The 13,044-nt window shown below is 37.7% G+C and overlaps 1 protein-coding gene across 3 annotated transcripts in view; it reads right to left on the bottom strand.

Moving 5' to 3' along the window:
* The window catches only part of trappc8 (trafficking protein particle complex subunit 8), a 186,117-nt gene that overhangs the window by 75,742 nt on the left and 97,331 nt on the right, over positions 1-13,044 (bottom strand). For all 3 annotated transcript variants that reach the window (XM_063060131.1, XM_063060134.1, XM_063060143.1), the window contains 6 exons: positions 10,475-10,590; positions 9,550-9,700; positions 6,620-6,720; positions 5,581-5,686; positions 2,642-2,773; positions 1,439-1,663 (listed from right to left, as the gene is read on the bottom strand). In XM_063060131.1, the coding sequence (XP_062916201.1) occupies positions 1,439-1,663; positions 2,642-2,773; positions 5,581-5,686; positions 6,620-6,720; positions 9,550-9,700; positions 10,475-10,590 (831 nt within the window). The remainder of the gene's footprint in view (positions 1-1,438; positions 1,664-2,641; positions 2,774-5,580; positions 5,687-6,619; positions 6,721-9,549; positions 9,701-10,474; positions 10,591-13,044) is intronic.

Genomic DNA, 13,044 nt, shown 5'->3' with positions numbered 1-13,044 from the left:
GTTTTACAGAACTAGACACATAGAACAGTATGATACAGCCACAATACAGTGCTGACCTTGTTAACTGATGCCAAATTAATATCTTGCGCCGGCACATGATATTTCACCTTTTTTTGTATATTCATGTGCCCATCTAAGAACTTCTTAAATGTTATTGTATCTTCCTGCAGCACCAACAGTGGCAGTTGACCCCAGACACCCACTACTGTGTACAAAATAAATTGTTCCACACACCTCTTTTGAACCTTGCCTCTCTCACCTTAAATGCACATCCTTTAATATGAATCATTTCATCCCTGGGAAAAGGATACCAGCTGTCTATGCCTTTGATATTCTTAAAAAATTCTATTAGGTTACCAATAAACTTCTGCTGTTCCAGAGAAAACAACACACTCCCTCTAACTCAGGCAACATTGAGGGAAATTTCTTCTGCACCCTCTCCCTCTAATGGGTTAACCAAAACCAAATACAATACTAACCAGACTTCCATAAAGCACCAGCACAACTTCCTGACTAATCTTAGAGTCAGAGAGTAATACTGCATGAAGGCAGGCACTTCATGTGAATGAGTCCCAATTTCCTGTACTCAGCCCATATTCCTTTAAGTCCCACCCCAACATAAAACTTATCCAAATGCTTCTTCAGTGATATTATTGTACCTGCTTCAACCACTTTGTCTGGGGGCTCATTCCACATACTCACCACCCTGACGGAAAAAGCTGTCCCTAAAATCCATTTATATAGTTCCCATCCTCGACTGTCGCTCCCCAGCTTTGGACTACCCTACCCTGAGAAAAAACCATTTCCATCTGCCTTGAATTCAATACATAAAGTAATGTCAATTAACTTGCTTCGCATAATGCAGGAAGTCCTACTTTCACAAACGATGATATTTGGGCATTTATTCTTTACTTCAGTGCAGTGAAGGAGCAGGGAGAATGGAAGACCAGTGGTGCATGGTAGAACCAGGCATGAAGATTCAGTGAGGCAGGAATCAAAATAGACAAGATACTGGAAAAGAGGCCCACGGCTACATACTACATTCAGGTTTATGGATTACTTCTCATCACAAGCAACTACAAATAAAATTAAGGAAAGGCAGAGGAAAAGTTCTAAATACAGAATAAGCCAACAACTTGATTTGCTTTTTTTTTAAAATTAATGAATACTTTACTGGGGCTTAAAATTTGTGAATCAAAAATACAAAATACAGGTACCTGTAAAGGTGCTTCCATTAAGATTAATGTACAGAGCAAAAACAGTTATTGCAACCTCAGTAATTACTATGATAGCAATAGAATTACTTCCATTAATATTTGAAGTAATCCTCATTTTCAACATCAAACGTTGTTTTACAATTTTAAAAGGATTACATCCTTTATTTTCTGCCAATAAAGTTAATCAACACTAGGATTCATTACTTCTTGATTTCTCTTACCTTATAAACATAAAGGTACTCCCGAAGGAAAGCCTCCTGCTGAGCAGCTGTCTGCTTGCTGTCATTGATCAGAATATGCCTAAAGGCTGACACTGCATTGTCCAGCTGTTTCAGAGTGAAAGACTGACGACCAATCGTGAAGTTGATATGATCCTCTGCCAGACTCCATCCTTTTCCTTTGTAAACTTGCATTGCTTGACTGTAGCACCGCAAGGCATGCTTTCGCTGTAATGAAAACAATTCAGAGATTTGCAGGATTGAGAAAGCAGTGACAATCAAAGACTTCAGATTTCATTACAGCAAGGACTTTAGTTAATCATTTAAAAGAACCCATACGGACTGAGGAAAGTGCATGGGTCCTATACTTTTTATGCTGAATGCTCTGAGGAGCCCTTTAGTCCAACTCATCCATGCTGACCAAGATGTCCATCTAACCTAGTCCCATATCCCTCTAAGCCTTTCCTATCCATGTCCCTGTCCAAATGCCTTTTAGAAGTTTTCATTATACCTTCAAACACTTCCTCTGGCAGCTCATTTCATATATTCATCTTCCTTTGTATTAAGTTGCCATTCAGATCTCTTTTAAACCATTTCTCTCTCGCCTTATAAACTGCTCTGCCATTTACTGTGGATGTGCTGCTACCTTGGTTACATTTTCCCTTTATATCCCTATTTCCTTTGGTGCCTGAAAAGTTGTACCAAACCACAATAACTGCATATCAAAAGCTCTATTGAAACAGAACTCCAAAATTCAGACCTCTCCCTCAATAAAAGAAATATCTATTTTAAACACCAATAATCCCATTCTGAGATTAATCTAACAATTTGAAAGAACCAGCCCCAAGAGTTATGTGAACAATCTGAACAAAACAAAATTTTATACTTGAAACTTAGATAAGTAATATCAAATTTATAATGGTCAAAGGCTTCTCTAGAAACTACATTCATCCTTAATATGCATCTTGTAAGCAATCAGAAAAATGGTAAAGAAAGTAAGTCTGAGACCTACACTCCAACAATTTACCTGGATCATAATTTAAACAGTCTGTACCAAAAATTCAACCAACTCAAAACCTGGAAACTGAAGAACTTGAGCAAGACAAAGGGCTGACAGAGAATAGACAAAGCAGATTTAACTTAATGCATTGACATATTGGTTTTCTCAAAAGATCTGTTAATTGCACATTTCAATGGCATGTTTACCTGATCTGCTTTACCAAACCGATGTCCAGCCAGAATCATATGAAAAGCAAACTTCCGCACCATCGGAGATCGCATGTTGATAAAACAGTGAGCAGCTTGTTCCAGTAATATCGCACTTCGAAGGTCAGAATCCTACATTTACCAAAGACATTGAAGCCCCATATCACTGAAAAATTTCAATACCACTGCTCAAAGTCAAATTAATATATTCAAGAACTGTTCTCAATATCATCTAGATAGGCAGTCCAGAATATGACAGGGGCAATCCAGGCTATGACAGGACTTATTTTCTGAGAACTATTGGTAACCTGAACTGTTTGTAAGATGGAAATGTGTGGGAAAGAGTTTGCAGAAACATCCATGATGAGAAGAAGTGGGCATGGGAAAAGTAGATGCCAGCCAGACTCACTGACTGAGTGAGCGGGTCAATCTACTCAGTACCCTCAGCTATCTGACATAGGACTGCAAAAATTTCCTTGTGCTGAATCGAAATCCAAACCCTTAAGTTAACAATACAGCTTTGAACCCTGTGAATTCAAGCAACTATTGGGTCAGTTAAATACAAATAATTAAATGTAATAAAGATGATACAACAACAGATGTTAAAATTAGGGCTAAGATAACATGGGCAGCCTTCGTGAACATCCAAGTATTGAGTCAAAGGAATTCCTGTGAAACTCGGAAAAATGGGAGGTTGATAATCGACATAGTTTGCCAAATCAGGGCTGTATTCCTCCATGACTCCAACAAAAAGAAAGCACTTGGGTGCAGTTTATTACTTCTGCAGCCAATTGAAGTTTGAATCATAATTACCCTTGCAAAGATGTACTCTAAAACACTTAGTGGTCATTAACTGGAAAGGCCCAAGATTACTGAACACACTAGTGATACAAACTTTTTGTGTTGCTTCAGATACTAGCAGGAACACAATCCCCACCTGTGAAGGTAAGGCGTTCATTTAGTTTTCCAAAGAAATAAAACATTAGGTATTTTCAAGTGAGCATCAGATAAAAATCTTCAAGCACTGCAATTTGCTTTATTTTTATGTTAGAATTTAAGTGCATGATTGTGAAGCAGTACCAATTAAGTTCAAAGTACATTTATTATCAAAGAACGCATATTATATACGACCTTGATATTCGTCTCCTCAGAGGCAGCAACAAAACAAAGAAACCCAATAAAACCCATGTTTTTGAAAAAGAGACTGTCAAACCAATGTGCAGGGGAAAAAAAACAAATCATGCAAATAACTGAAATTCACGAAAGTGAGATCACAGCCATGAAGCCTGTCATCACTGTAGCCAGTCCACGAACTTATTAGTTGCAGGCCATGGCCTCAGTGCAGCGCAGAGATGAGTAAACCTTGCGGAAAAGCAAGCTGAACACCAGCACGTTCCTTGCCCCTGGCCCCAACACCCTGATCTTTTCAATTTGGCCCATCTTAAATCAGACAGACCTTACATCGTTCCTCACTCTCAGACCTGGGCCCTGCTGTAGCAATACACTCTCAGACCCAGGCCCCGCCACCTCCATTGGCCCATACCCTGTCTTTCCAATTCGGCTTGGTGCTTAAATTAAACCCTGGGTCTTTCCTCACCCTTGGGCCCAGGCCCTGCCTCGCCTCAGCTATGCCACAGACAGACCTCTCGAGCAATGGCTAAACACAGGCTCATTCTATGTTCTTGGGCCCAGGCCCTGCCTCGCCTCAGCTCTGCCACAGAGAGACCACTCTAGCAATGACTAAACACAGGCTCATTCTATGTTCTTGGGTCCAGGCCCCACCGCTTCCATTGGGTCCATACAAGCCACGCTGCAACCATCCTGCACACCTTCGAGACTTCAGTTCACATCACAAAAATGTCAGATAGTACAGGCAGTTCAAAAGCTCAACTCCAAAAGGGAAATTACTGGCTATTGATTGCATTGAATGTTTACCAGAAAAGATGTGATTAATAAAATTGTTAGTAGTTGTATTTGTTATGGACAAGTAGTCACTGTGCTTCACCAGTGCCATCTGTTGTCTACTATGATATATTGGAATATACAACTACATCATTCTCCATTCATTGTACATCCTGCCCTGGTTTAACTTCCCAAAATGCATCATTCAACACTTGAATTGAAACTCCATCTGCCATTCGTTTGCCCACTTTCACAGTTGATGTATCCTGTTTAATCTTATACTTCACTATCCACACTAATAATTGTCATCTGCAAAATTCCAGCATATTCCCTAAGCACCGCCATGTTCTCCCTGATCAAAGATGCAACTCGTCCTCCTCTCTTACCTCCAAATCTATCACCAATGCCCCAAAACATTGAGCCTGTCCACTCATCAGCTCTCTTTGTGTAACAGCTATAATACTTTCCCACGTTCTGAGTCCAGCTCCTTCACCTGTCAGGCTTCATGCATCAAAATAAATGTATTTAACCTATCAGGCCTTCTTCACTCTCTGTCCTGCCTAATGGACTTACTTTAACTAAATTGCCTCAACCCTCTTATTTTGGGTCCCAATTCCCTGGCAGACTAGTTGAAACCCGCCCAATGAGCACTAGCAAAACTTCCCATCAGGACATTAGTTTCCCTCCCATTCAAACACAACCCTTTTGTGCAGGTAATCTGCCCCAGAAGTAAAATAATTAAGTAGAAATAAAAGAAACAATATCATTTTGTGACTCTAGATGACTTTGAACTTCCAAACCAAGTTATTACACAATGGTTAAATAGGGCAACTTTGACAAATGTTATATACATCAATGGAAAAAGTGTGCTCACTTTCATAATTCTAATTGAAATCTCAACTGAATTTTTGGCAAGTATTTCACCAGCATAGTGCCCATGACCTAATATTCAAAGAACAATTTTGTATCAGATCTAAGAAAAACTCATACTATGACAAAATTGGATATTGTCAGAAGGAATTTATAACATCTCCTACCTCACTAGTCATCCGAATAAGCAGTGTTGCAGCTTCTGAATATTTGGCTTGGCTTTTTAAGATTTCAGCACTCAATAATGTACATCGCTCAGCAAGTACCAAGTTCCTAGAAAGGAGCAATTATATGAAAAATTTAAGTACCAAGTTAGATTTGATCAATTCAGTCACTGCATTTATACTGACTCCAATGCAAGCAATTCCATCCATCCCATTTTTACACTTACTTTATCTGCAGTCTGACAAATTGCACTCTCTCACCTGCCCACCAATCCTCCAATGATTATTGTCCAACCTCCAATAAGGGTAATTTACAGCAGCCAATAAACTTACCAGGTCTCTTGGGTTAGAGGAAACCACCACAGAAACAAAACCCCATACGCTCACAGAAATGCTGTGAAAGTTTCATACAAAGATCATCAATAAGAAAAATTAACTCTTCCTCCCTCCACACATACTGCACCACCTTTTCAACTATTTCCAACATTCTATGTTCTATTTAAACAGATATTCCACTTCTCTGAATGTCACTGCTCTTGTGGTTTGTAATTCTGTTCCAAAAAAATTTGCAAGACTACTTGAGACTAGAGATAAGGGGTATAGCATCTAGATTCAGGAGAATAAAGTTATGACAGGAATCAGAAACTGCTTTTGCCCCACAGAGTAGCCAATCTGTGGAATTCTCTGTCCAAAGCAGCAGTAGGGGCTACCTAATTAAATATATTTAAGACACAGATTCTCGAATGGTAGAGGAAGAATCTACGGGGAAAAACAGGTAGGTGGAACTGAGTCCATAGCTGTATAGATCTACTATGATCTTATTGAATGGCAGAGCAGGCTCAATGGGCCAAATGAACTACTCCTGCTTCTAGCTCTTATGATCTTAAGTATCTAGTTGAGCAGACACCAAAACTGACTTCTAATCTAGTATTAGTTTGTATAGTTTCAGAACATCTAATACAAGATTCTGAAATCGATTAGAAAATAGCAGTAATCTCACTTCATTACATGTCAATTCCCAATTCCTTGAAGAGTCACATACTTGCACAGGTCCTTGTATGTTTGAATTGCTGTTTCCATATAATGGGTGGGATATTGCCGCTGTGCTCCAGGTTGAAGAAAAACCGAGGCTGCTGCCATTTCCTTTCACGTTAAGATTTTAAGAAGAAATGTTATTTTCATATTACGCAACACTCAACACTTCAAATTCAAAATATTTATATGTTCGGATTTAAAAAACAAATATGCACCAAAGTACCAAAAATAATTAAAAAATTTTAAGTAACCCATGCATCAATGTTAAATTAATCATTCTGACTCACAGTATTAAGATGAAAATCTCATTTCAATGTGGACTTATGCAGCAATTAACATTAAACACTAAGCATTACTTTAACACTATTCAGTTTTTTCTCAGAGGCAAAGCTAAAGGTGATCAGATACCAGTTCAATGGAGTATAGTTTTTTGAAGAATATTAATTTGAATAAAATGAACCACATCAGGGAAGATGTGGAAGCTTATTTCTATCATGGAACCAACTTCCAAAGAATCAATGAATTAACTCTGGATGTTACTTAGATCTTCACATCTTCCACTCTTCAAAATGTCCTTCAATTTCTCCCAATTTCCCTTCAAATATTTCTCATTCCCACTGCTGTCACACTACAATTTTTGTTTTTTAGGCCAAGCAGATCATCATCCACTGTTCTGAAGGTGTAATGATCTGAAACATTAACTCTTTCACCACAAATGTTGCTTAGCTTGTTAACACCATCTGTTTTTAACTACGCTGGGCCAAATCTTGCTGGCTGAAATATAGCCATTCCAGAACCTCAAAACAGAGTCCAAGATGTGCTAGAGGCCAACTGCCCCATTGCTGGACTGAGGACTTAGTACCAGACAGGTCAGATACGCCCCTTTTAGGATCTTAATATGTTTAATTACTGTAATATTTTAAGCTAAAAATTTTAGTCTTTATTTTTTATAACAAGTATCTCTGACAATCAAGAGATATCTCATAACTTAAAAGTCCCCTGACAGCTAGTATCCAGGGACTCATGGTGTACCATCTTAAGAGCCACACTAATACAGCAGGGAAATGGACGCTTTTGCCTTGTCTATGCGGATCTAAATGCCCACTAGGTTCCATGTGTGGTGGTGGGGGGAATCTCAGGATTTGAAGCCTGAGAACTGCTCAATCATTGGAGCCAATTAGGTCAGAAAAACTACAGGCTGGCAGAGATCATGGACACCCTAAAAAACCTTGAAGTCAGGCTCATTCCAAACTTCCTTCTGACATTGATTGTCTGGATAGTCAGAGGCTTTTTCCTCCCTAGGGATGAAATGACTAACACGAGAGGGCACAGTTTTAAGCTGCTTGGAAGCAGGTACAGAGAAGATGTCAGGGTAAGTTTTTTTTTAAAAAACACACAGTGGTGAGTGCGTGAAATAGACTGCCGAAAACAATGGTGGAAACAGATGTGACAGGATCTTTTAGTACCTGGATAGGTACGCAGAGCTTAGAAAATAGAGGGCTCTGGGTAACGCTAGGTAATTTCTAAAGTATGTACGTGTTCGGCACAGCATTGTGGGCCGAAGGGCCTGTATTGTGCTGTAAGCTTTCTCTGTTTCTACTTACTATCAATATTCACAAATAATGGACAAAGTAAAATATCAGAAACTCTTTAGATCTATACTAAAAAAAACTCAAGTACAAAAGAAAATGCTTGCAGATCTTTTGACAATGGGGACTGGACTGACATACATGAAGCACTTTCAGTTAACAAATCACAGAGCAAGTTGGATTAAGAATTTTACTTTGGCAGATGGCTCACAAAAACAACTTTAAAGTGCTAGGCGGAAAAGATTTTTCAGTTGATCAGAACTCATGAACATACATTAATTCTGCACCATCAATAGATTCACTCTTCAGAATACCAAACAGATTTTATAATTAAAACAGTTTTAGAACAATCAGGAAGTCTGTGTAGATTGTTTCAAGTTGAAGATGTTAATTCTGTTTTTATTTCAGACTTCCAGCATTTGCAGTTTTCTTTTGCTGTGCTATTATATGCACATCGTTTTCCCCACCAAAAATTTTCTTGTTCATCCAGTAGTAAATCTATAGCTCCATTGTAAAATAACACATTATCTTTACTCTGGAGCAAATGCCCACCATCCTTCCTATGGTCACTAACACATGGCTTCATTGGCTGAACAGAAGATTTTTGCAGGCCCAGATGTTAATTCTAGCTGGACAGATGAAAGCAGATTGATGACAGATTGCAAAGAGGAACTCAATAGGCACCAGGAGGCAAAATGGCAGGGACATGAAACAAAAAGTCATTGTGAATAATCTAATTGCTTACTAAAAGCGCTAACCCAAATGGACAGAATAACCCACCTCCTCGACTCCTTTTAAAATGTCATTTGAAGCAAATTTGAATGAAATGCAAAATATTTAAATGAGGAAATAGCAAATCATCATATCCAAATTTCTATCCAAACAAGTTTATAATATTGATTCTAACATTGTTTTTGCAGTCTTTTCAAGGAAACTTTCATTTGACAAATTCAAACTGAAGCAGACACTAACAAAATATTGTCACTGCCATCACATCAGTAACTAATGGAACATTTTACCTCATTGTCAAGCTTCATGAGCAATGATATCTTAAAAGGTGGAATCTAACCCATACTGACAAAAGCATTAAAGTGAACCATTGTTCACAATCCTATTTAGGTATAATATTTTTTTCTTGACTTATGGGGCAAGTAGGAAAATAAGGACAACTTAGGGAGAAAACAAGACATCTTAAAAATATATACCAGTCATTAAAATGAATGTAAAAGTTATTGTTAAAGATATTCTGGTAATATGAGTTTTAAAATAAAAAGATGTATGCAGAAAATTTTGGAACCCTTTTATATTATCACTTGCAACCCATTTTGTAATTAGAATAAGCACTAACCAATGCGCCTGCTGCATAAAGCATTGCTTGGTCATTCAGAAAATCTTTCTTTGCGGTATGGTAACAGTTGTAGGCCAGGTCGTAATGTTGTACCAAGAAACAAAGATCTGCCATTTTTCTTATTTGCAGCTCTGGAGCCTCTGGTGGATACCTGAAAAATGTCAAAGCAGAGAAAAACATCAGAACAAAGTAACATACGCAGAAATCTAAAACTCACTCCCCTTATTCTAAGTTACCCAATACGATTTACATTGATCTGCAAATTCAGGTTTACTATCATTGACATATTCCATTAAATCTACTGTTTTGCAGCAGCAGTACAGCACAAGATAAAAATTACTGCAACTTCAAAAATGAATGCAAAAAAAATTACATTTACAAATTGAAAGGATTCCTTGAACAGATGTTGTAAATATGAGCTAATTTTCCTTTTTGTTAATCCACATCCTTTGATCTGCAGATTCATATACCTCTCCAGCAGTTTTGCATTTCAGTATTCAGGTGCACTTAAAATACTTAAGGATTGTAATAAATTCTTTTGTCCTCCTCAAAAGCAAGATTATGTTTAAATTAATGGTTTCCTACATTTAACTTGACCTAGGTTAGTGGAAAACCATTTTACTCAGAAGTTACCTCTAACTTGCTATACCCAGTTTATCTTTTAAATATGTTTATTCCCTCTTACACCTCAATGCAGTTTACCCAAAACTTAAAGCTAAAATTACAATCCTTGTATTTATTCTTTTGAAATCTCTTACCATGGAATATTTTCTCCTCCCATATGCCAGATGTATTTCAACACCACACTTTTATCTATTGTCAATTATCAGTAACTATTGTTATTATTGCATAGCCTTAAGGATTTGCATTCTTTTTCAAAGCAAATCAAGAGAACTTTACCAAAATTACAGAAAAATCGACTTACAACAGACTGGAAGTATTTTTTAATTCATTTAGAGTTTTCTCTGGCACTTTACTGCCACTGAACCATTTCTTAGTTGCGGTGAACAAAGAACGACTGAGACCTTTTCTAGACACCAGCTGCAGAAATAAAAGTGTGTAATATCAGCTAAATTTGTAACTTCAAAGCAACTATGGCAAGTGTCTAAAAAAAAGGTTACGACAAAGGCATTACATAACAAATGCAAGTAAACATACACTTCAAATATGTTCCTGAGCTAATTATTAAAACAAATTTGCAGCTCTCAACTGCTACTTGAAGCTATTCAAGATTGATTTAGCACGCATTCAAGTCACAAGACCATTAAGATAGAGGAATAGAATTAGACCATTCAAGCCATCCAGCTTGTTCTGCCATTCAATTATAGCCCATTCTCCCACCTCTCCCCATAATCCTCAACTCCCTTACCAATCAAGAACCTACAATTACTACCCGAAATACACTTCATGATTTTCCCTCCACAACCCTGTGGCAATAGATTCCACAGATTCACCACCCTCTGGTTAAAGGGATCTCCATTTCAAAGGGATGTCCCTTAATCTCAAGTCAATGCCCTGAGATCTTTTCTCTCAATGGAATCATCTCTCCACATACACTCAATCCAAGCGTTTCAGCCCTTATTTCTTCGCCAGCACAGTTCTTAAATATGTTTTAGATAAATGCTATACCAATAATGACCATATTTTTATTAATTAAGCTATTATATTGATTTTAAAATGGTGATCCATTGGAATGAGACAAAAAGCTTTGCAAAGATAAATGTTCATCTTGCTTTGGCCTCTAGGTAGATGTATATTATTCTCTTGAATACATTCAATTTCAGCTTGTTCTAGCAGAATTCTAGACATAAAGAATATTTAAGATTCAGCCTCAAATGAGTTTAAAGGTACAGAAACAGGCCCAAATCTTTTATTTTCCCCCCTCCAAAGATGAAACCGTTTAAAAAAGTTTACTTACTATATTCAGTTCCCCCCGCCAACCTCACTGGCTTCCTTTCACTTATTTAACTAAATCAGTGATTTCCAAAGGGTGCCATTACATGTCCTAAGGGGGTGTTACGGGAAAAAGTTGGGGGGGGGTAGGCGTTCCAAGATTCTTTTTTGGGGGGGTGGGGGGTGGTGAGTGGCACCCTAACTTGAGGCACGAGACCTGACAACTGTGTCATCTCACTGTCATCAACATCCAATAGGCATTCCCAGCTTGTGTTATATTTTTTGTTTTAATTTAGCCCCATTAATGATGGATAAATACATACAGAGTGATCTTTATGAGTTCTGAAGGCTGTGAAACCTTGAATTCGCAACCTGCTGAGAACAGAAACTACAGAAAAGTTGCTTATTTGTAATACTGTGCTGTCTAAAGAAGCCATCGAGAGTGCAGGAACACTTCGGTAAAAGACACCCTGAAAAGGCTACTTATGGTACTACTCAGTTCCAGAAGATGAAAGCAGCATTTGAAAAGTGTTGCATTCGAGTAATTTGCCAAGAAAGCTAAAAATGACCTTGATAGTGGTCTCATTGTTTCTTATAACATTTCCACAATGACAGCCAAGTGTGGAAAATCTCATACAGTCAGTAAAAAATTAATGGCTGCTGTATCACAATTGTTCACCACTGTTCTCAAAATGGATACCAGTATTTTAAAATCAATTCCTCTAAGTAGTAACTCTGTAGCTCCTCACACTGACAAAATAAGTGAAGACTGAGTATCAACCACACAGAGCTACAAAAAACAGAATTTGAGATATAATTGGATGAGTTGTCTGTGGGAGACAATGAGGCATTGCTAATTGCATATACACGGTTCATCAAAAACGGAAAAGTTTATGAAGAGATTCTCTTTTACAAAAAGAGAAAAATAAATATTAGAGAATCAATCTATGACAAGCTCAAAATATGAGGACTAAAGTATTCCAATGATTCCTTGTGCAACAGATGAAGCACCATACATGACAGAATGCCTTGATGGTTTAGTGGCATTTATGAAAAGAGGAATTCGTAGTCTGTTTGCAATCCATTCTGTAATTCATCGTCAACACCTTGCAGCCAAAATCCTCGGCCAGTGACTTTTTTCAAGTATGACTCTTGTAATATCTGCTGTCAACAAAATTAAATCTCATTCATTAAATTGCAGAACACTTCACCAGTTATGCCAAGATAACGATGAAGAGTTTGAACTCTTGCTTCTTCATACTGAATGTGTTGGCTGCTTAAAGTGTATCTTTGATCTTTTTGACACTGGTTGAATTTTTGCTCAAAGTCGACAAGAGCTTGGGAAACAAGATTGAACTTCTATGTGGAGATGTGGCATACCTGTGTAACAATCAGCCTATGTGACATAACAAACATTCTAAATATGAAACTGCAGGATGAGAACTTCAATTTAATCCAGGCAAGAAGTTCAGTATCTACTTTTATATGAAAATTGGAAATATATAAACAAAAAATTGGCAGAATTTTTCTCAGTTTCCCTGCATAGAAAGTATGGCATTCTTTCACAGACAGTGATTTGCAAGAGTGCTGCTTGAACCTACA

Source organism: Mobula hypostoma, chromosome 1 (assembly GCF_963921235.1).
Source record: "Mobula hypostoma chromosome 1, sMobHyp1.1, whole genome shotgun sequence".
Lineage (NCBI taxonomy): Eukaryota > Metazoa > Chordata > Chondrichthyes > Myliobatiformes > Myliobatidae > Mobula > Mobula hypostoma.
This window is presented reverse-complemented; position numbering and strand designations above follow the sequence as displayed.